The 27368-nt window shown below is 38.6% G+C and overlaps 1 protein-coding gene across 11 annotated transcripts in view; it reads left to right on the top strand.

Moving 5' to 3' along the window:
* The window catches only part of DIP2A (disco interacting protein 2 homolog A), a 112315-nt gene that overhangs the window by 78161 nt on the left and 6786 nt on the right, over positions 1–27368 (top strand). For 7 of the 11 annotated variants that reach the window (XR_001467364.4, XM_015289225.4, XM_015289224.4 and 4 more), the window contains 21 exons: positions 125–189; positions 509–602; positions 1037–1156; positions 2580–2694; positions 3011–3150; positions 9786–9922; positions 10354–10434; positions 10546–10673; positions 11661–11775; positions 12890–13091; positions 13615–13724; positions 13863–13943; positions 16375–16498; positions 17306–17427; positions 17765–17876; positions 18134–18243; positions 18734–18864; positions 21769–21937; positions 22849–23019; positions 24900–24929; positions 26081–26142. Coding sequence is in view for 9 of the 11 variants with exons in the window: in XM_015289225.4 (XP_015144711.1) it covers positions 125–189; positions 509–602; positions 1037–1156; positions 2580–2694; positions 3011–3150; positions 9786–9922; positions 10354–10434; positions 10546–10673; positions 11661–11775; positions 12890–13091; positions 13615–13724; positions 13863–13943; positions 16375–16498; positions 17306–17427; positions 17765–17876; positions 18134–18243; positions 18734–18864; positions 21769–21937; positions 22849–23019; positions 24900–24929; positions 26081–26142 (2419 nt within the window). In the remaining 2 variants the exon portion in view is untranslated. Of the gene's footprint in view, positions 1–124; positions 190–508; positions 603–1036; positions 1157–2579; positions 2695–3010; positions 3151–9785; positions 9923–10353; positions 10435–10545; positions 10678–11660; positions 11776–12889; positions 13092–13614; positions 13725–13862; positions 13944–16374; positions 16499–17305; positions 17428–17764; positions 17877–18133; positions 18244–18733; positions 18865–21768; positions 21938–22848; positions 23020–24899; positions 24930–26080; positions 26143–27368 lie in introns of those variants that run through there. The other 4 variants (XR_001467365.4, XM_001234675.7, XM_004942550.5 and 1 more) reach the window with 2 other exon arrangements.

Below are 27368 nucleotides of genomic sequence, written 5' to 3'. Positions count from 1 at the left end.
GACAAAAAGACATGGCAACATAGTTTTGAGTTGTTAGATGTATTGAAAGTTTCATAGCTGCTTTAACAGGTATCTTAAATTCATAAATGTTTTCATAAAACTGCTTCTTTTCCTTTGCTTTTAGCTGAAACACTAACAAATGTGTTGGATTTCAAAAGAGATGCTGGCCTTTGGCATGGAGTATTAACAGTAAGTTTATGAATGAATGAAAAAAAAACCGTAACAAGAGTCTTCTCTTTGGAGCAGTGCTTTGCCTTCAAAATGAGATCAAGCTATATTTCACTATTTATACATTTAAGAATAGAGTATTCCTTTTTCACTAAACAACTAGTGACAGATAGTTTACCTGCTATTGGCTGTACTCATAAGTAACAGTTAAATGTAAGAGATATACTGTAGCTCTGATAGCTCTAATTTTTTTTCTTTGCTTTTTAAGACATTGATACGTTCTGTCTCCCAGTGTACTCTTTGAGCTACCTGAAACTTTATTTTTGAATATTTTTCTCAGAGCGTTATGAACAGGATGCACGTCATCAGTATTCCCTACGCATTAATGAAGGTTAATCCACTTTCCTGGATACAGAAAGTCTGCTCATACAAAGGTAACCTTAAAATATTTTTGCATTAACTAATCAGAGAAGAATCTGTATAAGATGTCTGCTGTATGGCAAGCCACTGGTGTTTAATCCAGCTGGTGTCCTTTGCCACTGTTTTACATCAGCTTCAGCAAACAAGTACTGCATTACAGTGGTAAAAGTACTGATAGAATGATTGATGATTGACTTGGATGTCTTCTTTAAGATCTTTAAAGGCGACTGTATTTACTGTCTTGGTACTTGAGTTTATAGTAAGTATTTAGATTCTATAATCAAGTCCATCTGGAGACATTGAGTGTACATGTCATTGTAGTAAAATAGTAGTAGATTGTAACTAGTTTTGTAAATGTATATTTTTGTGTATATACATGATTTTATAATTTCTGTCTTTATTCTGCACACGTGCCATAATTATTAATATTTCTTTTCATTATTTTCAGCCCGTGTTGCTGTAGTAAAATCACGTGATATGCACTGGTCACTTTTGGCTCAGAGGGATCAGAGAGATGTCAGTCTAAGCTCCTTACGAATGTTAATAGTGGCAGATGGAGCTAATCCATGTGAGTATGGATGTATTTTCTGAGCTGTCAGTTCAAGGTGAACTGAAACACACATAAGTCACGGAAGTCTGGACCTGTGCTATTGGAGCTCAGCAGTTAGTCTTCAGCAAAAGGGACAGCAGCAGTCTTTCTAAGGGTAGTGGAGAGAAACTTCAATAGGAAACATTTTATGACTTAATATATAAACAATTGTTGGCAATGCAGTTTTTTGGAACAGTCTTTTTAAAGTAAATCATAATGCCAGTTTCAAAGTAGATGTCCATGTGGTGCAGTAGATAAAATGTATGATTTGGAATATGTGTCTGATTTCTGTACATTACCCCGGAGTTCATCTCAATCATGCAAGGACATAAAAATTGAAGCAGTCACAGCCTTAACTCAAATGAATAATACATATTATTAACTAGTGTAATTGGTAGAGTCCTACCTTTTTCTGTAAATAATACAGTGGTGATGGACAGCAAATTGAGAAAAAAAAAAGTAGCTAGGAGGGTTTGTTTGCTTTCTTCTTTTCATCCTGCAATTAAGGATATAACTTTGGGGCTTAGTTTTGCTTGTACCTTAGAAAATCGATGGTATTTCAGGTTTGCTGGAGATTAGTTACATGATGAGAGATTAGAACATGCGTTGGCAGAATATAAAACTTGAACTGGTCTTGCTAGGGTGATTATTGTTGTAGGCAGCTTTTCAGAGCTGATGCTTAGAAGGTATTACACAGTTAATTCTGTAGTAAAATGCATACTATTTGTATGCTGGTGGTGTCACTGCTTTTTCATTGCTGTTTGCCCATTTTAGCTGTATGTATCTTTGTAAATGAATTTTTCACCAGTGTTGTACTGTAATATGAATTTATATGAAATTACCTTATACCCAGGATATAGCATGAGAAGTGAAGTTTGCCTTGTCTTATGTACTGTGATTGCAGATCTGTAAAGTACAAAGCTGTAGGACATGCAGTATCCCCATACATTTTGAGCTAATGGCAAGGTAGAGTTCTGAACAGAAGTGAAGATCTCTCAGAAGCATTTGATTTTATTTTTAAATGCTGTGGTTCTCTGGTCTCAATAAGAAACACTCATGTAAGAACTGTAGAACTGTCAGGTACAGTTACCCATAATGATAAAATAATCACTGCATCACTGTAGGACTTTCAGTGATCATGTTACGAAGCACTACCAGAGAAAGGGTATGCAATTGTGAATTTCATTCAGTGAATTAGTTGTTAGCCATTATTTTGTTCTTCAAATCTAGAATCTAATAGTAGGGAAGGATGTCCTTTAGTTTGAAAGTATGTCGTTTTTGTGCAGGAATGCATTCGTATCTATACAGGTGAGGTTAGAGTAAGAGTAGACATTGGACCTCTGCACATCAAGCTTTCCTGCACTTGACAAAATGTTTCCAATGTTGTTACTGTTCTTTTTAGGGTCAATATCTTCATGTGATGCCTTCCTGAATGTATTTCAGTCCAGAGGTTTGAGACCTGAGGTAATCTGCCCCTGTGCTAGTTCCTCAGAGGCACTCACTGTTGCTATTCGCAGGTAATTTTTTTTATTTTTATTTTTTTTCTGAGAAGTTGACTGGAAAAAAATTCTTGACTATTGAAATATATGTGTTGCTAAGATGACAGTCAGAAAAGACAACTACTCACATAAAGATACTCAAAAGACCTAGACAGATAAAGTCTGAGGCTTGCAGGTATCTCATGCATACCACTCATGAAGTCTTGTTTGTTTAAGATGAGAAATCATTCTTTTGTCTAACCTTAATAGGCCTGACAGAATTGCACGGTGCTTTTGATGGACCTAATGCCATTGGTCTGTTGATTCATGAGTGATTTGACTTTCTGTTTTTCAGACCTCCAGAACTGGGTGGGCCTCCTCCAGGGAAAGCAGTTTTGTCTATGAATTGTCTGAGTTACGGTGTGATAAGAGTGGATACAGAAGAGAAGTTGTCTGTTTTAACTGTACAAGATGTCGGTCAGATTATGCCTGGAGGTAGGAAAACTTTTAAGATAGATTTAACCGTAATCCATGTAACTTTACTATTGTACCTGTGCTGTCAAAATAAATAAAACTGGAAAATGAGAAGTATCTTTAAGGTAGTCTGACTCAGGTTTTGACACATTACCTAAAAACTTTAGTATCGAGTACTGTCTCAACTAGGGACATTCATAAATGTCTGCAGGGGAGATTAACTGATGGTAAATTTGAGTCATCATAGATTTTGGATTGGGCAGATGCTTTATGGCTGATTTTTAGAGTTGTGGTTTGGTTCATTTGTCAGCGTTAGTGCTGACGGATGTACAGATACGCAGTAAAAAATGCAGCAGAAAGAAACCCAAATCTTAAAGCTTACTAGGAAATATAATGTTTTATCTAGCAGATGTGTCTCTGATTGATAGTCTGTGCATTCATTCAGAGCCACAAACCGCTCTGAGCTGTGACGGTACATTTTTTTCAGCAGCATCTGCAGCAGATTTCCAAGCCTGTTTTCTGTGCCATGGGAGCATGTGTATGTTGTCCAAGTGGCAGTGCTCCTCTCAGCTTCCATAGTGTGACTCAGAGCAAAGCCTGGCTGAGATTGCTGGGTAGTTGGCAACAGTTGACTATTTTCATAGGCTTTACTTTTATTGCTGCTTTTCTATTTTTATCATTAGCTCTCCAGCATTCCAAGACCTGTCTTTGTCCTGATGTGGCCTTACCCACCTTTATGTGTTTATTTGTGGCCTAGGCACCTTGGTTGGTTAGCACTGATGTTTTTCATCTTTGAAACTGGTACTAAGCGTATGACCTGCTGTCAGCTCTCATTTTGAATTTCTGTAGAGTCTTTGTGAAGAACATATTTTATGTAGTGTGTGGTATGCAGGAAATTCCTAACAATTTCTTGAAAATTCAGGACGTGGCAATTTTGGAGTTTCTTCTCAGTAAGGGTGTGACACTGAAACTGTCTGAAAAATCAGCATGCTTAGGTGTCTCTCTGAAATGTAGTTACACCAATGCATGGGGAATAAACACTATGAGGTGGATACGTGCAGCTGCAGGACTACAGTCGTGTTGGGATCACAGAACCATGTTGGGATAGCTCTCCTGACTGGAGGGTTGCAGTGGAAGAATATAGGCTCTTTAAGAAGGGAAGATGGGGAATATGATGAGGAGGAGTTTCTCTTTATGTGAGAGAACAGTTAGAGTGCATGGAGGTCTGTCTGGGCAGGGATGAAGACCTGACTGAGAGCTTGTGGTAAGGACTAAAGAGCAGACTGGTATAGATGAAATGTAGTGGGTGTCTGCTGTAGGACACAAAAAGTGAATGAGGCCTTCTACCAACAGCTAGAAGCATTCTCACATCTGTGGGCCCTGCTCCTCATGGGAGACTTCAGACACCCCAGTGTCTGCTGGAGGGACAGCACAGCAAAGCATAGGCAGACCAGGTTGTTCTTGAAGTACAGCAGTATCAGCTTCCTGACCCAAGTAATAGAGGATCCACTGAGGAAAGATGCTCTGCTAGACCTTATACACACAGAAAATGGAGGAGATCATTGAGGATGTGAAGATTGAGAGCTGCCAGGATCATGAGATGATAGTCAAATTTTGGATCACGAGAGGAAGGAGCAGGGCAAAAGTAAGATCATGATGTAGGGCTTCAGGAGAGCAGACTTCAGCCTCTTCATGGATTGGCTTGAGAAGAGTCTTATGGGATAACACTCTGTAGAGGAGAGAGGCCCAAGAAAACTCATCAATATTCTGAGATCTCCTCTAAGCTCTTCTGTTTTAAAATGTCATTTACAGACAATTGACAACACTACCATGACTTTATACAGTAGTAAGAAAAATGGAGTGAATTGCCTGATGTGAGGGGAAATTGGAGTTAAGTGTGTATCCGTCTAGTGCCTCAAAGTAATATAACTTGTAGTTGATGGCTATTGCTATTTTGAAGCATAGCAGTAAGTGGCAAAACTACTTGTAGGTTAAGCCAGGGTTGAGCATTTTAATTCATTAAATTAATTGAGCATTTAATTTAATAATAATTAAAAGTGTTTTTAAAACTCTCATCAGCATCCAGCTCTTAGTGTCTGAGGCAGACTAGCTTCAATTTGGCAAATGATAAAAATGATAAAAATATCATGTCTGGAAGTATTTTTTAGCAGAAATATCTCTGTACCTCTCCAAAGACAGAACATATGCAACAGAGTGCTTTCTAGGTGATAATTCAAGGATTTTGTTCCCTGTGTCTCAAAAAAAAAAAAAAAAGAAGAAGAAGAAAAGAGCTTCAAGAGTAGAAAAATGTAAAAATCTGGGCAAAATTTGTGCCAAATGAAAAGAAATTGTTGACTTAAAAATTAATGACTTATTTTCAAACGAGTCTGCATGTACATTCTAATATTGGGTATACTTGTGACTTGCCTTGTAAGATTCACACTTTTTCCTATGTAGTAGTCATGGAGGATGGATGTACTCTGATCCTTCTTGCTTGGTGTTTGGCATACAGGAGAGAACATACCACCATTTCTTTTCCTGTCAGTTGCCCTCTTGAATTACTGAGCTGACTGATGACTCTTGGTCTTTCCCTGTTCTTCTCACTTTCTTTAGATTGCAGTACTTTTAACAAAGACCTAATCTGTGTCATATGCCATCCCTGAAGGTAGTGCTCCCTCTTCTGACCCCTGTCATACACTTGGGTAAGGTCTTGGAAATTGTTACATGACCTGGTCATCCAAGCATCTTACAACATAGGAGCTCACATTCCTGAATTCCATTTGCTCAAGTGAAGGTTGGAATAGATGATCTCTGAGGTCCCTTCCGACCTGGGCTTTCTATATGATTTCTAAGAAAGGAGACAAGAAGACCCTTGAAGATCCTAGTGGACTTCATTCAGGAACCAGCTGTTTAAAAGGTAATGAATATAAAGAATCCACATCTGTCTCCTTTTCTTCAGACCTTGCTACTTGTTCTGAAACACTGGAGGTCCATCTACTCTCAGCATCTGAATCAGCAAATAGGACAGAGCCCTTAGCACGAGCATAATGCCTTATGTCACTGCTGTTTAAACCATAGACCATTCTTGATGCCATGTTGCCTTGACTGTTCACTTTCATTATCAACTATGAATGCCAATCACAAGAGCCACCACAGAAGCAAGCATCCATGAAGAAAGTTCCCATGAAAGACAGCATGGGAATTCATAAAATAGAACCTAGTATGCACTTCGCTGAAAGCTTCTCTAGCTCCTGGGAGTGATTATGTTTTCTCTCACCTGTTGATAAGCAAGGACTGTTTTGCATGTTTTTCTGTCTGGGAGCCAACCTTGATAAGAAGCAGTTTTGGTTCATAAGGGCCTTTAATTTTTTTTTATTATTACTTTTTTCTTTTTTTCAAATTGGACTGGTAAGAATGGTAGTCCAGCACTCCTACTTCCCCCTCAGCTGGAATGCAATTGTCATGTCACCTGTCATCGTGGAAGACCTTATGCTAGGACATGGATGCTTGAGGGGCCTTAACCAGATTAAGTTTTGCCTCTCTGCTATTTCCCGTCTTACTGTTTCCATCCTTCTCATTCTGTCTTTGACAATAGAATAACCCTCTCTAATCCAAAAGATCTATATTCCTATATCTCCTAATGATATCTGATTCACAGATAAAGTGCTGCAGTACTTACATTCTTACTCATGTAGAAAAGTATAGGTTTGAGCCAGATCTTAAGCTTCTGCAAGATGAGCAGGATGCATACTTCATTTTCAGTTTGTGGACGTCTCTGTCTCTGAAAGCATGTTTCCAGATGCTGGCGGATGCCTCTTCACTGCAGAGGAAGTTAGTTCCTTTATCTCATTGCCTGATTTGTGAAAGGACTCGTTAGAAGACAACTCTGTGATACTTTTAGTTATATTCCTGAGATTGAGAACGTGAATAACCAGTACCTTAATCTATCTTAGTTCTCAGAATTTATTGCAGCAGTCAGTTCTGTGTTCTGTTCGGCTTCAGTCTGCCACATTATGGCACTAGATGGCCTCCTTTTGCTGAACCACTTTTGAAATTCTGTAGCAATGGGTACACTTGTGATGAGATGTTCTCTTCTAGTTTAAATGTTGTGCTCTGGATGTTTGTGTGACCACCTTTACAACATAGATTCTTGTTCATCCTAGTCTATGAATGCTCTTGCTTTATGCTTAATACCTTTCATAGAGGAATGGGGAATCATATCACTCTATTGAGCAGCCTCATATGCTGTTTTCTTTGAGGGTTTGGTTTTTCTGGACTCCCTGTAAGTATCTTCTACAATGGTGGAAGAGGTGTTTTTATCCTAGCCTTATGGTGTTTCTCCTGAGGCTTCCTGCTTCTAGAAAAGCTACAGTACTAGGAGGGCCTTCCTTTTATTCTCATGGACCCAGGTCTTCCAGGAAGACTCGCTCCATACAAGAAGATCTTGGAATTCCACTATTGGCACACAGTAACAATTGCACAAGGATCTGCTATGAAACCATGACAGTGAAATGAGAGCACTCTCTAACAACCATCAGGCAACTGGTAGCAACAGGTGTCTGTGCTAGCCATCTACTGTTGCACACCTGTGATGTTCTTCTCACATTCATGTGGTGCTGTCCTTGAAATATTCAAAACTGAATCCAGTCTTTGGTAGGACATTGGTGCGGACCTTTGTTTGCACAATAGGATTCTCATCCTCTGCCAAAAATCTTGTGGCAGGGCTGACTACTGAAAGTCATCATCTGTGAGAATGTACATGTGGACTCATTTGAGGAAAGAAAATTTTCCTACCCAGTAATCAGTATTCTTCATGATGTGTAGTCCACATGTACATTCCTATCCCATCTGCCTTTCCCTTCTCTCTAATTCTTTTTCAGATGCGATGCTGTTGAGAGCCTGAAATGGTGGTAGATGCATTCTCTTGTATATCACACATGAAGCAGGAAAAGAAGGAGAAGCAAGATTACAGGCTCTACAGATACTGCAAAAGGAAAACCTTGCAGTAACACATGGCAGGGCAGAACTATGCCTGCTGTTAGAATGTATGTGTAGACTACCTATATCATGCATTGGTTACTGGTGAGTATTTTTTTTGACTTGATGAGGGTGATAGATTGTCCTTGGGCTTCATCAATGGAGCATCATTGCAAAACTGCAGGATAATCCACTGTTTTTTCCATGTTTGTGAACGAGTTGAGGGTTTGCAGCATTGCCTACAAGTTGTCACACTGTCCCCAGCTAATACACTTCTGTATGCATTGTTATTTAAGCATTACATACAGAGTTCTAAGACTGTCAAACTATTTCCTGTGGTAAGAAAGTATCTGTTTATATTTGTCTTTTTTTAATGTTTCTCCTCCTAATTGCTAAATGGGTTTTCCTACATGAGTAAATCATGAACTGCTAGCTCATACTGTGTACTTTAATTCTAACCTTCTATTTCACATCAGTTTTCAACAACTAAAACTGTTGGTTCTATTTTGGACTTGGACTTGTGCTAGACAGGGAGTTTAGTCTCCTTATTTGGCCAAAAAAGGTTAGCATGTCAGTGTCCCAAACTCTGTTAATAAATATTTGTTGTTCTGATACATAGTCTGGAGGTTGATTTATTCGTAGGCTGATCTATTGTCTTTCCTACTCAGACATAAGTTGTTGCCAACAGAAAGCAAGCACAGTTCTTGGTCAATACCTGCAGCAAAACTGGCTGTATTGGTTTCAGATGAAATGTGCCACATTCCATTTATGATTTCTCTTTGTGCTACTTGAACTGTGGAAAAGTAAGAGCTATCTGTGTTATCAATTAAGACTGGCTAAATTGCAATACAGTAGTACACTCTTTCATGATGGCTATTGTTGGCTAAAATATTTAAGTGGTCTTGAGAGAAATGAAGCAATTAAATAAATTTCAGAAAATTAACTTAAGGCATGATCAAAGGCTCTGTTTGTTTCATATTGACTCAAATAGTCTTTTTGATTTATTTTTCTCTTGTAAATGCTAAGCTAAACTTCCTTGTTCTCATATGCCTTCTCCCTTTCTATCCTTTTTCCTTTCCCTTTGGGGATGGGAAAAGATGAATCCGGAGTCTGTAAGCAAGGAGTCTGCTTAGCCGGAGAAGCCTCTGAAGAGTAACTGTTTCAGGAGGCAAATATAACCAGTGGCCAGAGCACAGATCAATGTAGTATTTGATTTGATTTTCTGTCGATTTCTAGTGTGTTTCTCACATAACTTAGGGGGTGATACTATGAATACCAGAATGTACAATAATAACATAAAAGGAATGGTATGTCTGTAAGTAGTATCTTTTCATCTTTCATCTTAAAACTCATGTAGGCTTTAATTTGATCAAGTCATCAGCCTTCATATTGAAAGCCAATTGCTACTGTTCTGTTACAGTGTAAATGTAGGCTGTGAAGCACTGTAGTCAAACAAACAAACAAACAAAATGTCTGCAAATTTGTACCTTTCATACCTTTCAGAGCACATTGCTCTAGCTGTCAGAAAGATTGAGCTCTCTTTCATGCTGTGTTTATTGCTGTAGCTGATAGATAATTGGTATGAAAATCGTTGCCTGCCTAACAGTAGCCATGTAACTTCTGTATCAGTTGTTGAAATGTAGGAATGCTATGATTCTGTTTTCTCCTTTTCCCCTTAGCTAATGTTTGTGTTGTGAAGGTGGATGGGACTCCTTACCTGTGTAAAGCTGATGAAGTTGGAGAAATATGTGTGAATTCAGGCGCAACTGGAATGGCTTATTTTGGCCTCCTCGGAATCACCAAAAATGTGTTTGAGGTTTGTTTTTTTCTTATGCAGTGTTGTACCACTGGTATTTCTTCTTGCAAACAAACTTTTGTTTCCAATACTTTTACATTTTTATTACTTACTGTCTTTCATTCTTCATGTCAGAACATGTCAGCTGTCTCTGTATTCTGCAGCTCCACATTCTGTCAGTGTTGGCATTTGATTTCATCTTAGTTACGTATTAACCCATCAGTCTTACGTAAAGTTACCTGTAGACAGTTTAGTTGGGACACAGAGTTAGAAATTAGTTTAATATTTGTGATCTTCATACAATCAATATGCAGTTATAAATTAGTTGAAGAAGCTTCTCTTATGTATTGCAAATGGTATGGTTGTTTTTCATCTGAGCGTAGAGCTGAAGTGAAACAGAGGCAGGAAGTATTTTAACTGAGTGTCTGAATATTTATTCTGTGTTCTTTCAGGCCGTTCCAGTGACAGCCAGTGGTGTACCTGTTTCAGATCAGCCCTTTACAAGAACAGGACTTCTTGGCTTCGTGGGTCCTGTAAGTTTGAATGAGCAATCTTGGCCTCGCTTTGTCCTGACACCCCGCTCTGAGTGATGGAGAAGTCAGGAAGTTATTTCTACTTTCTTTCTAATTTGGTATTCTTTTCAGGACTATCTGGTGTTTGTGGTAGGAAAATTGGATGGCCTAATAACAGTTAGTGGTCGCAGACATAATGCAGATGATGTGGTAGCCACAGCACTGGCAGTAGAACCAATGAAATTTGTCTACCGGGGAAGGTGAGTATATTAAAAACTTCACAAGCACTGACTGAACAGTGTTACTTTTGTTCACCCTCAAACAATGATGAAGTAATGTAGTCTATATGGGAGCTCTGCTTGTTAATTTTTACACATGTACTGTGCAGGAAAAGTGACACGAGGTTGTAATATGCCAAATAAGAACTTGACAATCCCTGCTAATTTTAAGTGACTGTTTAAAACTTCTTTTAAAACTTCTCTTGAGAAAGTCAAATTAATCTTGACAGAGAATACAAAATACATCTTCCCTTTGTCCCCCTGAGCACTCTCATGCAGCATGGCCTAGGTAAGACCTTTGCAGCTTGTTCTAAAGAACCAAGTAAAAATGTTGAGACAGCTCAAGGACTTTGAAGGAGTGTGCATGCTGTATCAGTAGCCTGTCTGCTCTTCATTATGTTCAGGTATTTTTCTTCTGCAGCAGTGGTGACGATGTAGAACTGTTACTGACTGTTACAAAGTCAGGCTTTCTTTGTTTTTGCATTGCTAATTTAATTCATTTATCATAAAAATAATAGCAGTGCCTAGTAAAGACATGATTAATATTCTTTCCAAGAAGCTGCAGGCCTAAAACTAGTTCACAAAGGGGAATAAGCATTTTCAGTGCATATACTGCTAATTTAGCACAGTTGTTGTCTGTCCGGAGAAATAAAGTATGTAGAAGCAAAAAGTTCAGCATGCATGATGGAGTTAAATAGGCAAGATTTGCACAGAGCCTACATGTATGAAATCTGCCTGTGTTAAACACATTGGTGACTGCAGGTTCACTTAACCCTCCAGCATAAATATATGACAGAAATGGACCTGCATTTGTCCTGAATTTGTGATTTTGTGGTGATGTGGCATGAGTGATGATTGTATGTGTTGAAGCACTGCTACTGAAGAGTACAGTCATTTCCATGTTACAGTAAGCCATGCTATGTTCATTGTATGTTGCATCTCATCATTCTCCTGTCCTTTGCATTACAGGATAGCAGTTTTTTCTGTGACGGTTTTGCATGATGATCGAATAGTGCTTGTGGCAGAGCAGCGCCCTGATGCGTCAGAGGAGGACAGTTTTCAGTGGATGAGCAGGGTTCTACAGGTAGTCAGATCTGTCCTTTCTCTCTTTCCAGGTGAATAAGGCTAATGTATGACATGAGAATCTTAAAGCATCTGTTTTCCATAAGAAAAATCTTTCAGTGTAACTAGAGTTAATAAGCTGACTGCTGAATGTATTTTAGAGCTGACAGTTAACAAAAAATTTGTAAAAAGTAAGACTTTCTTTCAGAATGTTTTTGAACTTAATGTTACTACGATTATAGTTTCTGTTTGTTTTAATTCTACATATATCTACCAATTTCATACCAGCTAGGAGAGTTAAGTCTGAAAATGTTTAAGGGTATTTAGTGTTGAGTATCAAAACAGATGCTAAAATCTAAGTCACTAACATCCTTATTCTAGATCACCAATGGTAAGCATTGAATCTTTTTTGCCTTGCTTGCTGTATTGTGCTTCTCTGGTGGGGCAGAAAGGAGGAGAATTCTCATAAGGATTTGGGAATGAATTGAGTAGTCATGTGGAAGTAAAAGGTGAGAGAGTGCAGTTATGGAAGAAGACTGTTGAGGGAACAAATGATGGGATGGCCAGAGAGAAAAACTTAAGGGAAGAGACCTCATAAGTGTAAGACAGTTGTTATGGTTTCTGTCCGGTTTCAGTTTTGTAATTTTTTTGAAGGGAATACCTGGTAATAAGCTGCTTTTCTCATGAGAAAATATTATTTCTACTTTTAAAAGTGTCTTAGCTAAAAAACACAATCGAGTTTTAGGCAGCAGGATGTTTTCCTTTCTGTTTTTGTGGCTTTATGTTCTACTGTGCTTCTGTGATTGTGCCATACGTGCTAAATTTGCTGTGATACGGTCTTGGCTTTTTAAAATCTCTGCACTTTTTGCCCACTTTTAAGAGACTTTCCTAATCCCTGATGTGCAGGTGGCATCCCCTTGATAGAGTGCACAAGCCAAAGTCCTGGGTCTGCTCCTGCTCCCATTGAAGTCATGGCACAACTTCTATGAGTTCAGTGAGTGCAGAATTGGACCCTTTATTTGCAAATTGTGGTGCAAGTAAAAATTCTAATGTTATTAAGTGACTTGAATTCAAATTCTCGCTTTAGCTACATCCCAGCTGATAGTGTGCAATGTATTTTTTTCTTCTCTATCAAGGCAATTGATAGCATTCACCAAGTGGGCGTCTACTGTCTTGCCTTGGTGCCAGCCAACACTTTGCCAAAAGCACCACTTGGAGGAATTCATATTTCAGAAACCAAGCAGCGCTTTTTAGAGGGTGCATTGCACCCTTGTAATGTCTTAATGTGCCCACATACTTGTGTTACTAACCTGCCTAAGCCTCGACAGAAACAACCGGGTGAGTAAACCAGAATGTGTTTTGTGTGTCTCTTTCTGACAGCACATATAGAGAATGCCCCAGTGGTGGTGTGACAGCTCATGGCCTTGCGTATTGGATGGCTGTAAGATGCCTAAGTTATTGGAACTAGTAGTTTTGTCAGAGCAGCCCTGTGCTCAGTGAGGACATTATGGTCTGCCTTTAATCCCATGGCAAGGACAGCCAGCATGTACCAATTTCATGCTTCCATAGCTATGCTGTAAATTGTCCCTGTGCTGGCCAGCTTGCAAAGACAGTCTTCAGCCATCCTGCTCTTGCAGGAGAACTGATGTGCAAATAGGCCACAGTTTACTGAAAGAGCACTGAGGTGGTTTAGTGTGCCACATTATCCTCCTCTCTCTTTTTTATTATCTTTCTTTTTTGCTTTTCATCTTTTCCTATCTATATTCCATATGGATTTTGAAGTAATCTACAGAATGAATTATTGCTAACTGTATGTTCCTTTACTTTATTTTTCTCATTTTGCATTTCTTTTTAAATGCAGATGTTGGTCCTGCCTCAATGATAGTGGGAAACCTTGTTGCTGGAAAGAGAATTGCACAAGCCTCAGGGAGAGATGTTACCCAGCTGGAGGATAACGATCAGGCAAGAAAGGTAACACAAGTGTCCTAGCAATATTAAACATTTGAATTGGTTTCTTCCAAGCGAGCAAAGAATAGTTATGGTATTCTGCTGAAACTAAGCACGGGACGTTTTTAATAAACCTTAATGTTTTCAATCCATCTTTTTCAGTTCCTGTATTTAGCAGATGTTCTTCAGTGGCGAGCTCAGACAACTCCAGATCATCCCCTCTTCCTGTTGTTAAATTCCAAGGTGAGTTGCAGGTTACATCTTAGTTTGAGATCAAGGTCAGCAAACTATTGTTTGGATTCTAAGAAAATAGCATCTAGAATTCTTTTTCCTAGAATGCTTTAAGTTATCTTGATGTGGGATGTCATGATTTTGAACATAAATCACTGCTACCTAGCAAGCGGCGTTAATTCTTCTACATCTGGAACTGTAGTCTGTATCTGGAATTCTATCATGCATTCTGCATTTCTAGCTTAAGAACATTGCAACAGTTGCTTTTCCCAATGAAAAGCAATTTCTGTCATATTAATGGAAGTCACAATCTGTCTTTGACACTGAGAATATTTAGTGTTTAGTTTTTTTGAGAGCTTTTGTAGTCCTTACAACTTATGACAAGGCAACAGTATTGTTTCTCAGCAGATAGGTTATATTCCCTTCTTGCCACTCTGTTCTGCACTTTGTGGTCAGTAGTTTTGGACATCCTTCTGCTTTTGTTCTGGCACACTCCTCCCTTCCTCCATTCTACCCTCCTTTCTTTCCAGGAGGCAAAGTTAGTCTCCAGAAGTCAATTTTGGTTTTAGCCTGTACTCACTAACTACACTTCCAGTGATAACAAGCCAGTGACACTAAGAGTGGCCTATACCAATCTACACTTATGGCTGTACTGTACCACAGTGAGATATCAAATGGGTTTTCAGAAGGTACAGCAGCAGTCCTGGAAAATAAGGGATTTGTTAAGTAAGATTTGGGAAGTAAGGTGTTTGACTGTGTCATTCATGCAAGCAGAATGGTTTAGGGCATGTTTTAGGGCTCTGACAAGTTTCTTGATTCATCTCCTTTAGCAGACGAAACTGCTTTTTTATGGTTAAATGCCATAGAATTGCTTTATATCTTTCAGGGCAAGGAGGGAAGTTTTCTAGTATGGAGAAGTCCCTTTCTAGGTCATTTTGTTCAGGCAAATTTTACCTCTAACAAGGGGACTGCAAAAAAAGCAATACAGAATTTAAGCACAAAGAAATTATGTCCTGGTGAACACATGCCTTGAATAGCTAAGACTAATAAGCCTGCAGTGCTAAACATCAGTGGTTTTACCAGTCTACATGAGAAACCCTTCAGTTTTATACTTTTTCATGTCAATATTTCTTTGCCATGTCCTTGAGTTGTTAGTGTGCCCATCTTAGCAACACACTTGCCTAAATTCACTGTTCTTATTGTGCATAACTTCAGCTCACAGTCTTGCTCTTTAACAAGTTTCCTTAGTAAAACTGAGCAGGGTGCCAGTACCATCCTACATCAGTCTAGGCTTTGGATTTGACAGCTTAGGCTGAAGCACCCTGTCTTGGACTTGAAACTGAATATTTATGCAGCAGATATTTGCTGTGGTAATCCTTGTCTGTGTGGTGGGAGGCTTGATTCAATCTGTGTTTTCTTCTCGTGTGGTTGTCCCACCACTTTTTCTCAAGTCAAAGTTTAGTCTCAGAAGCAGACATCTATCCTAACCTTACAGCTTCAAGGGTAAGGCGCCATTTCCTAGACTGAGTGGCAAAAGGATCTTTTCTGTCTTCATGAAAAAGCTGGATCAAGCCATTTGTAAACTCCATGACATTTTGGGAATGCCTCAGAAGAATTTAATTGCTTTTCATTTGAGGTTTTTGGCAAGTGCATACCTGTTGTCCTCTATGTTCTAGAAGCTCTGTGGTTAACCAAGATTTTGTGCTTGTTATTTATTTTGTTGTGAGTTTAGAGAAACCTTTAAGGTTGGTGGTCTAGTTAAGTTACATCAGAGCAGAAGTCTCTGGGCTCTGCTGTTCGCACAGTATCTGAATGCTTAATGTAGACATCGATTTGGACCAACGCCTCTGAAACTGATTGCATGGGCTCCTTTCTTCAGCCTCTTTTCCACACGATAGAACGATAATATTTACAGTCAGTACCAGTCTGCTAAGAAGGTAATAGGAGATGTGGAAACAGAATAAGAAGTTGTTGGATGAGGAGAAAACACCATAATCAGTGTAGCACCAACAGGTTGAAAAATGTTTGATCGGTAGCTTTCTCTAATCCATCCTCACACATTCTGAAATGAGACAAAGCTCACGCAGTTCTTCACTCACTGCTCAAACTTTATTAATGTTTTTTTCTTCCTTCGACTTTAAATTTTAAACATTTGCAAGGTGTTATTTTTTGTGATATCAGATAAATTTAAAAATTGCTTTGCTGTCTGATGTCAAAATAGTATGTGTAAAGTTCTCTAAAGTGTTAAAAGTTCACGTGACCAGCAGAATGTTTTGCAAAACACCAAGCATATTTTGACAGTCTTTAGATCTGTTTGCTGTGTTGTTAAAATAGCTGCAGTGAGAAGAAAATACAGTATCTGTAGCATGTACTTCATTCAGTTGAAAATGTTCCCCGCAAAGTTTTCTGGAGAGTTTCCTGAAGTTGCCTCTGTTCCATGCAGGGCACTGTAGCTAGCGCTGCATCGTGCATGCAGTTGCACAAGAGAGCAGAGAGAGTGGCAGTTGCACTAATGGAGAAGGGACGACTGAATGTTGGTGACCATGTAGCCCTGGTTTATCCTCCAGGTAAGGCAATACAAAACAGCAAAAATCACAAGAAAAGCAACAGCTCTTGCCAAGGCAGAGCTTTCCAACATCCATTTAATGTCGTGGCATACGGCAGTGGTTTAGTATTTCAAGGAAAAGAATTCCTCTTTTACTAATAAGCTGTTTCTCCAATTGGCAAACTGAATTTACCAAACATTTCATCTAACCACTCTGGATGTCTGGACAGTTATGCAATATTAGTTTGGTCAAGGTGTAGAATTCTGGATTTTCAATCTCAGAGAATGGAATAAAAATGTAAATGGAAAGTTAGATGAGTGGCATCAGTGTTGATCTTTTTCATGAGCACCTGTTCTTTTCTGAATGACTGTCTCCAGACATGAAGTTTGGATCTCAGGCTTGCATCATTACTCTGTATTTACAAGCATACTTCAGGAAAAAGTAATACACTGTGAAAGTAGAATGACTGCATATTCTGTAGTTATAATGTGAAAAAATGCTTTTTAAAATAATCTGAGTCATATTCAATAACAATACCTTCTTACAGTACCTTATTCTATTTTAGTATTTTGTTTATGCTACCTGTCCATGAAAATAAATTTCTAGAAATTCGAAGTTTGTAGATTTTAAATACTTCTTGCTAACTCTCAAATGCAAACTATTTTAACCTTACAGAATTGGGCAGGACCAAAAACAGCCTTTTAACAGACCTTTGTGACAAGTACTTACATCTTAATAAAATTTCTCAGAGCATATTTTGATATTGATGAAAGGATTTGACCTTTTGTTCTGATGAAATTGCATTTGTTTCACTAATAATTTCTACAGGAGTAGACTTGATAGCAACTTTCTATGGCTGCTTGTATGCTGGCTGTATACCTATCACTGTTCGCCCACCTCATCCACAGAATCTTGCTACCACTCTGCCCACTGTAAAAATGATCGTAGAGGTATGTATAAGACACTTCTGTTTTAATGCGTGGTGGGCGCAGGTCAGTTGGTGCAGGTAGTGCCATTGCCAGATAAGTTATTTTGCCACTGGCAATGTAAAACGAACTAGAAAAGAAAAATTAGTGTGCCGTGACTGGGACAATAAGTACTTTTCTTTTTAAATTAATTTAAAATACTGTTTCTGTTGTTGTAATTTATATTGCTTTGCTTCTGCTGTTTTTCTTCATGTATTCAGCTTACCAGTTGTCTTCTTTGGCTGGATATGAAATCATTGAGTATTAATTCGCTGAGTTTATAAATATTTTTAGTGTTTTTGTTTGGTTGGTTGGTTTACAGGTCAGTAAGTCTGCATGTATACTCACCACACAAGTGATAACGAAACTGTTGAAATCCAAGGAAGCTGCAGCAGCTGTAGATATTAAGACATGGCCCACTATTTTGGATACAGGTACAGAATGTTTGCCCACTAGCTAACAGGAAATGTAAGTAGACTGGAGACTTTTTTCTTCTGTTAGACCATAGCTGTCTGATTGAATGGATCTCTCTTACATTGCATTGACCTAGTTGTCCAGAAACTGTAGAAGCATCGAGTGTTAATGCTATAAATGCTATAGTGCTGGAATGATACGAAGATAACACTGTTGTCCTGTGGTCTCTTTCCAAAATGATAACATCATACCTTCTCTTTTGATGTATTTTAAATAGATGATATGCCTAAAAAGAAACTGGCTAATATTTTCAGACCTACATCTCCAGATATGTTGGCATATTTGGACTTCAGCGTGTCAACCACTGGTATATTAGCAGGAGTAAAGGTAAAGTACCTGAAGGGAGATAGCTATTTTAATTTCCTTACACATTGGCACATTTTGCATTTATTTTTCCTGACAGAGAATAAATACAAAAATATGAGTGAAACATTTTAGTGGTCAAAAGACTTATTTTAAAATTTGCATGACATCAGCATTTCTTGATGCATTTTGGAAACATTCAGTCTTATCTGGTTGTACATGAGGAGTCCTTGAGGAGACTAAAGGGAGGGTGTTTGCTCTGAAGTTCACAAATGTTTTCATTTGTGTTTTATCACAGAGATGGTAGATGTTATTTGACACCATTTGGCTTCATGGCAAATGTCACTTACCAACAGCTTGAAAATTTGGATTTGTATCTCTTTCCTATTTGAAAGACACATTAAAAAATACCTTCCTGTTGCCACATCCTCTACAGCAAACAGTTCTGTCAGTTATTAAACATGATGCTTTTTTATAAGAAAATCCTAAAAGAGAGTCTGATTTCCTCTTACAGATGTCACATGCAGCTACAAGTGCCTTATGTCGCTCTATAAAGCTACAGTGTGAGCTGTACCCTTCACGTCAGATTGCTATCTGCCTTGACCCCTACTGCGGTCTGGGGTTTGCACTGTGGTGCTTGTGCAGGTATGTTATTTCAGTCACAGGTTCTCACACTTGTCCTTGGCTTTCTCTTCACTTCTATAGAAGCCAAGCTAGATACAGTGGATGAGACTGTCAGAGTAAACTCAGTTAACTTTTTGTAGGTATTTCATAACAACACACGTGTTTTGGTCATTTAAGTCAGTTACTTTTGAGTAACTTCAGTTGTGCAAGTGTAATTAATTAAATACAAAATTCAAGGGGAAAACAAAGGGACTTCGTTGCCTATTTCACTTTGATTAAATAAATACTTTTAAATTCTCTGAGAATAAACTATATCTTTTTACAAGAGAATTAAGGCATTGATTGCAGAATTGGTATTATGCATTAATAAATACTGCTGAAGGAAGCAATTAGTATTTCTTAAAATGAATGAGAACTGACTTGACTCAGTCACATAACTGCTCTAATGCAAAAAATCTTACACAGAAGCAAAGTTCTTTTTTTCCTGCTCTTTTGAAACATTCCATATGCTTTAAGCAGTCCAAAGGTTTAGGTATTAAAAATCGTTTAGCTGCCTCATTGAAAATGCAGAAACCGAATATGAAGGGTTGTTCCATAAACAGAAGGTTACATTTACTGGAGTTAACCTGCTCCTTCCCTCTCTAATACCTCAAACTGGGAAGGATGTGGACTGAAGGAAAACAAAAAAAATTATCTTTGGTAGCATTTGATCATTTATGGTGTGAATAAAATGAGGCAGGGTGGCAGGAGAAGAAACCTCAGAGATGGGAGAAATAACATCTGCATATGGATTTATACAAATATTCTTAAGAAATGGAAGCTGGTGAGTGAGATGCTTGTCTGTACAAGAGTTACTGTAGTGCTTGTTTAAAGTGAGTTGTTGTTTTTTTTTGTGGCACCAATGTTGTGAGACTGTCCTATTACAGAATAGTTTTATTTATTTTAAAATGTTTAAAAAGAAAACTGTATAAAATAAAATTAAAAACCCAAACCATTACATCTCCCACTACAAACATACATTGACTCTCCTTGGGAGAAATGGCAATTGTGTCAAACTACTTGTTAAAAACAATTAGAGGTGCTATTATTTTTAAACATGAACTGTATTATTTATATAGAGATGAGTGTTTCTAATATAAAATACATTTATATTAGAGAGGGGCGTTTCTGGTTTTCTTTATAGTAACTGATCTAAAAAACATCTGGTAATTTGAGACTGTATGGTCATGTGTTTACTGTCTTGAAATGCCTAAATAATATTAAGAAAAAATATTAAAAGGCGGTGTTATTCTGAATGTGACTTTCAGTCCACACACATTAACTGATACCAAGTTAAATATTTCACACAGAGACTTCAAAATTGATAGACCTGTGGTAGAGGCTGGAAAATTCCAGTAAAAACTTGAGTGATGCAATATATGTGTTGAAGATGCATTTAACTCGAAGAAAAATATAATAATATTCAGTTCATCAACTGAAATCTGTAACTGTAATAATATCTCAAAAATACTACCTTTTTGGTGTCAGTAGTTGTATGAACATTTTCTGGCTTTGCTTCTTACCATATCACTCATGAACTGAGATACCTTAGATTCACTTGGCAGAAAAGTGCAAGATGGTGGCATTTCTAGAAGGAAATGGAATGTGTGTAATTGGGAAGCAAGGTGAACGGGAAAGTGAATTGCCTGAATTCTGCAGAGGTGATCTACAGTATTTTAAAACAATTAGTGGAGCAGTTGCACTTTTCTTATGATTAAATTTGGTATGCTCTTTTTTGTGCCTGCCTTGCTTTAGTTGGGAAACCCTGAAAGACTTCTTACTCCTTTCTAACTTGCAGTTTTTCTGAGAGGACAAGGTTTGTTTGTACTCTTCACATAATCCCTGTGTGAAACCATCTAAGAAAAGTAACTTCAGCATTCTGGATTTTACTCTTACCCTCAATGTGAATGTTACTGATGAAAACGACAAATCCCCAGCCAGGAAGGAGGCTAATTTTAAAGATCTGGGATATTAGATACTTCTAGTTGCAGTGCTGCATGCCACTTTTCCTTTTTTATCTGTTAGCTCCCTGCAGAAATATCCTTCCTACCAAATATCTCCTCCCACTCCACAGGCAGATTGCGAGAGGTGCTCTTGCTGGAGGGCAGCACGAGTGGCACATGCTGCCAGGCAAGCAGTCCGTGCTGGGCAGTGGACATCATGGAGAGGATGTGGGATGAGTGAGGGAAGGCAGGGAGCATGTTCCCCCCACGGGGAGGTGGGGCTATGGCTGCTCCCTCAGCTCTGAGCCCACCAGGAATTGCACTGGGTAGTGCTGAGTCCCATCTCACAACCCCACTCAACCATGTCTGGCATGCAAACTGCAGCAGCCCAGTGCTGCTTTTCTCCCTCACACGGTGGTAGAATCACAGAATGGCTTGTGTTGCAAGGGACCTTAAGGATGATCTAGTTCCAACTGTTATACAAATAGCAGTGTAAGGATGGTGACAGCATGCCAGCAACAGGCCTGGGGGACAGGAGTGCAGCCATGGCCTTCAAGGAAAGCAGCCATGGGAGGAAACTCTGCACAGATCGCAAAGGTTTGTGGCATGGCACATGTATTCTTCCTCTCTCTCTTAACTACAGTTTACGTATATGGAACAGTTGCCTAAATGTCAAGGCATTGCCTGTAGTTCAGTGCAACTTGCAGCAAGACAGTAACACTGACGTTCAAACTTATGACTTAACTTTAACCCATTGTTCATAGCCAGTTGATCAGTTGAAAACCCAGTGAGACACTTGCTTTCTGTGGAGATTAGGTGAAACTGAAATAGATACCAAGCTCTCAGTTTTAATGCAACTGTTTGCTTCCCCTTGGCTTTACATAATATTTCACTATTTATGGTGGCTTGAAGTTCTCATGTGCCTTTTTCTCCCTCTTCCTAGTGTATATTCGGGTCATCAGTCCATTCTTGTCCCTCCTCTGGAGCTGGAGAGCAACGTGTCTCTGTGGCTGTCTGCTGTAAGCCAGTACAAAGTGCGTGTCACTTTCTGTTCTTACTCAGTGATGGAGATGTGCACCAAAGGGCTTGGGACACAGACTGATATGCTCCGGGTAAGTGAGTTTAACTGTTCAACACGCTGACGTACAATTTCACATACCTTAGGAAGACTAAAAAAAAACAACAAAAAAGAGAGAAATCATAAACCCTTGCCCTCTGCCCACCCCCCACTCCAGTCCCACATCTGGCAGGTCTCACTGGTTTTCAAGTCTCTGTGCATCAGAAGTATTGAATTGAAAAATTATGTCATCTTCCTATAAGCTACAGTTACATGCTTATACACCCATTTATGTTTGAGGGAATGTCTTAACTGAGGTTTAATTTATTTGAGAAAGCACTTCTGTCTCTTCTGTAGCAGAGTTCTTACGGCTTTCATAACTAGGGTGCTCAGTGCTTCTGCTGAGAATGTTTGGCAGCTTGTTACATGCAAGAAGGTGATGATATTGTGCTTATTCTTAGCACAAACAAAAAAAAACAAACAAAAAAAACTGTCCCTTTGTCCTCCTGGACCTCATTAGAAGGAATCATGGCCCACAAGCAGTTGTTACAAGTTCATGTTCATGCTGGTGAGCACTTATAATGTCTCAAGTGCTTTTCCTGTATCTGGACTGTGCAGCACTTGAAGCAGGTAGGTCTCTTGTGATCTTCACATGGTTGCCTGTCCAGCCCTAAGACAAAACACAATTTGTGTTTTCTTAGCTCAGAAAGATGAATGGCTGTGTTGCAGCTACGTGACAGGAGTGGTTTGCATTTTGCCCATCTAATTCTGCCTCCAAACTGCTTGGCACAGTTTTAGAGGATTCTCTTGGGTGGACGGAACCAAACTGAGTGCAGTCTACATCCATATTGTTTATCGAGTTCATGTCAGTTATGCTGATACTTTAAAGTCAGTTCCACAAATTGAAATGGCCCATTTCTAGAAGTGCTGATGTCAGATTTAAAATGTATCATTTTCTGCATTCAGATGAAAGGAGTCAATCTGTCCTGTGTGCGAACATGCATGGTGGTTGCAGAGGAGAGACCAAGGATTGCATTAACACAGTCTTTCTCCAAGTTATTCAAAGACCTGGGTCTCTCTGCTCGTGCAGTGAGCACTACGTTTGGATGCAGGGTCAATGTAGCAATTTGCTTACAGGTGAGATTAAACTGCTTATTCCTTACACTTGTACATGGTATCTCTGGGAGCTTTATGGGAAGTCATGTTCAGCTGTACATATTCTTTTTCCAACAAACTGTATAAGCTACAACTCCATTGCTTGCTTCTTCACCAAGAAGCTAAATAAGCCTTGAAGTTGTGGATTATGATAATTTCTCCTCTTTGTACTAATTGACCAATTGATTTGCCTTTCTGTATGGTGGATCAGCATTGCAAAATTTCTTCCCTCCCCGCTGTGCAGGAGCAGTACTAAAAATAAAGAACTTCTCATTCATAAATGTGGTAAATATTTAGAGGAACACAATTTCTGCTTTCATGTGATTCACATTTTGGCTGTTCAAAAGTAGCTTTTATCTGTACTTAGAATTAAGTGAAGATAGAGTTCCCCAAGTAAGAACTCGTATCTTACAGACCAAGGAAAGGCTGACAGATTTTTGTTTTGCTTTGGCTTTTAGCTCTGAAATATCTCAAATGAGCATTATCCACATGCATATATGTGTCTCACCTCATGAGAGAGATGGACTTTTTCCAGTTAAAGGTATAAGATTGGAAGCTCTGAGATGGAGGATAGGCTTGTGTATTACACGTCCCTACTCTACAGACTAGAGACAATGGCATACAGTGTTCCAGACTCGTCTTTGATGGCTTAGAGTTCAGCTGATATTCAGGTGTCATTCATAACTGTTTGCTTGGTTTTCGTGCATACTGCAGAAGGTAGAATGTTTAGCACCCTCTAAATAACGAATTATAAAGAAATATGTCCACAGGAACTTTATGAATTAGTAAAAAATTTGAAAAATAAAAATAAAAAATAGGAGGATATAGATGAAATTAAGAAGACTGTGCAGAAAGGGCTCTCAATTCCTTGGACAGTACATATCACATCCCAGGGGTCAAAGCGCAGCTTTCTGAATGTCCTGCCTGAAAAACAATTTTAAAAAACCATTTTGCATATTTGTTGTTCAAACTCTGCAAACTAAATAGAAAGAGATCACTGTAGGGCCAGGTAAGAACTTCCTCTGCATTCTAGCTTGGAGACATGTACGTATGAAACTGATCCAGGAGCAGCTTTCAGAATCTAGAAGACAGTCCTTTAAAAATAAAAAAAAATACCTGTTGGCAGATTGTATCAAGAACAGCATCTGGTAATCACAAGCAGAGAGGTGTGATTCTTCAGTCTCTTTTTATGGTAGAACACTCTGCTTCATGCTAGTTTGGGTGTTTTTTAAGTTTTTCCTGCAGAAGAGTATTCCAGGAAAATTACAGAGTGTAGGGCTGCCAGGCATTTCAGCTCTCTCCTTATTTTATACTTTTGTATCTTTGTTTTTTCTTTCTTAGATGTTTACTTAGTTCCCTTTCCCTCTTTCTCTTGTTATTTTAAAGTGATAACTATACTAGATATTTTCCTATTGATGAATTTGAATGAATAGATTGATAGCCAAAGTTATTGGGTATTTGTACAAATCACCTTGCAAATAAATAGGTAACATCTTCCAACTTTACTGGACTGGTCTACTTGAGAAGGTGTTTTTGCAGTTATTAGTACTGTTTAGATATGTCCAGGTGGAGGAGGGATTAGTGATAAAACAGCAGGTGTTACGTATTCTCTGCCTTAAACTTCTCATTTGTTTACCAGGACTTGCATGTTTCCCAGTGAACCACTTTAAATGCCAGGCTCTTAAGTAACCTGAAAGGAAAATTTTCTCCTCATTTTGAAACAGTATGAGTTTTGTTTTCTGTCTTACTGTGTGTATCTTATGTCTCCAGTGCCTCTTTGTTTGTATTTTCTTTTTTCCCTTTCTCTCTTTTTCACACACTTTGATGGCCTCTGTTACTTCTGTTTGTGGTCCCACTGTCAGCCAAACAGGCTGGGCAAGCTGGCTGAGCAGGTATAGTGATGCATGTATGTGCTTGTCCTAAAGTAAGTCTGGTCCGGTGGCATTACTCTATATGGAATGTGTCCTGTTAGAGGGAATTTTGATCCAGCTGTTTCTTTCTGAAGAAGTTCAGTGTGTTTTGTTTGTTATTTTTTCATAAAAACACATGCAGCTGAAGCATATAGCCTCATTCTCAAGTAATACTGAGATGTAGCAAGGATTGGTGTTAGTGAATTATATCTTTCTAAAGGTAAAGACCATAATCTGACAGTTTAGCGGTGCTGCAGAAGGTGAAGGGGATGCCATTATAAAGGCGTTGTTCCTGTTTCCCAGCACCATGCTCTGAAGCTGGTGACAAGGCAGCCTCATTTTAAAACACTTCTAAAATGAGAAGCTATGTTAAATTTCCCTGCACAGGGAAGACTAACCGCTGATCCTTGGACTACTTTTTAGTTTAAATACAGATTTCACAGTAGTTTCAAATTACCTTGAGATTAAACTCTGACTGGGAGGGTGAGGGGGGAACCCACCAGCAAAAACAAGTTCCCTGTTCCCATGTTGGGAAGTGGATTTGTTTTAGGAGTCTGACCTCTCTTCAAAGTAGGTCAGAAGGTTTATCCTCTGGCTGCAATAGATGTCTGTCTCTGTCTATACTGTTACTTGCAGGAACCTTGAGAAGATAGGGGATGGCTAGAGGTATGATTCACTTGAATGTTTTTTTCTTCAAAGTTAACAAAACTTATATGAAGTACAACAGCTGTGCTTTAAGAGAGAGATCGTGTAGGTTTATGAGTATATAGTGTTTGTAGAGGAGATGCTTAACAAAATTTTGTAAACTTTAATAAGAGTTAGCTGTATAAATACAGGCTTTGTCTATGTGCTCACTTACTGATTTCTCTTGATAAATTTACTAATTTGTATTCTAAAATGCATTTCTGTTCTGAACGCATTTCTGAAATGGACATATAATTGCATTAGACTTCAGTGTTTTATGGCAGTTGCTCTAGAGGGGGAATATTTTTACTGTGGTTTTGGTAGATTAGGGCAGTACTTGATAAATGTCACTAAAAGTGGGAGAGGATTTTGTGGATTTACTTGTCTGTGAAAATGAAAACAGGATTTTCTGGCTTATTTTGAATTTGTTACTTCCTTTGTATTCTTAGGGAACAGCAGGACCAGATCCAACAACAGTCTATGTAGATATGAGAGCACTTCGACATGACAGGTACAAATTATGTTATATTAAAGCACTAACCATTAAATGACTGTAGAAAAGAAAAACCATCCATGTGGTAATAATCCTGGTTTGTTGAACTATCTTTGGCCACAGCTAATCCCTCATCACTGAATTAAAAGGAACCTCCATCCTTGCAAATCCTGTGTATTAGAAGTGGTCTGGCATTTCCTCCACACCATCACTTGTTTAGCTCTTCCTTTCTAGACCCTCATTTAAACGACTGACTGTTCAGGCTCATTAGCTGTGACTTACATAACCAGCAAAAGGTGACTTGCCAGCTATCTGGTTAGTGACAGAACTGCAGGAAGAGTTGGCTGGGCAGGATTACAGGATGTTCCTCATGCAACTTGATGTTCAAAGCAGGGTCATCTTCGAGGCTTCATTAGGTTGAGGATGTCTTGAGGATGACGCCCAGCTCTAGAGATGTATTTCTTACTCTCATTTCTCTTCTTATATCTTTTGTCCCAGGCCTCTTCTGATGGCATGCAACTCAGAGTAATCTGGCATCATCTTCTCTGTTATTATAATTTAAATAGTGAAAAAGTACCACTAGCTTCCCCCTTCAACTTTTTTTCTACAGGCCACACATGCAGACATCATCTGGAATCTTGCTGAGGATAATTTCTATCAGTTCTAATCTGTAGTCATTATTTTTGTATTATCTTCATCTTTTAGTTAGCTTAGTTCATACTGCTGTTGGCAGTGCAGAGTTCAGACTGTAATTTTAGTAGTGTTCATACATCTATGTATTTGTTTCTGTACTTATTTTAACACCTGTATATCAACACTTGGTGTGTTTGCTTTAATTTTTTCATATTGATAACATTCAACCAGGGATGTTAACTGGCAGGGTTTTGTTTTTTTTTTTTTTACTACTATCTCTAGTTTTTGAAGCTTAAATCTTAGCTGCTGGAAGACATTGGGTCATCAACCTGATTTGGCATTTAAATACAGTTCAGCCATAGTCTCAGTGCTCCCACTGTATTAGTTAGTAAGTGTTGCACTGGTTTAATATTGCAGAATTGATAGCAGCCTCTTCTCTTGCACAGCCCTCTTACTGCACTCAGTTTTTTGCTCCTACTGCAGCTCTGCTATCATAAGTTATTCTACTAATGGACTGTATAACATCACCTCATTCTCTTTAGGCTGCTTGCTCTTCACTTATAGTTACTCCCAACACTGCTATGATTCAGTGTGGCAAGCAGAGGTCCAGA

Source organism: Gallus gallus, chromosome 7 (assembly GCF_016699485.2).
Source record: "Gallus gallus isolate bGalGal1 chromosome 7, bGalGal1.mat.broiler.GRCg7b, whole genome shotgun sequence".
Taxonomy (NCBI): domain Eukaryota; kingdom Metazoa; phylum Chordata; class Aves; order Galliformes; family Phasianidae; genus Gallus; species Gallus gallus.
This window is presented reverse-complemented; position numbering and strand designations above follow the sequence as displayed.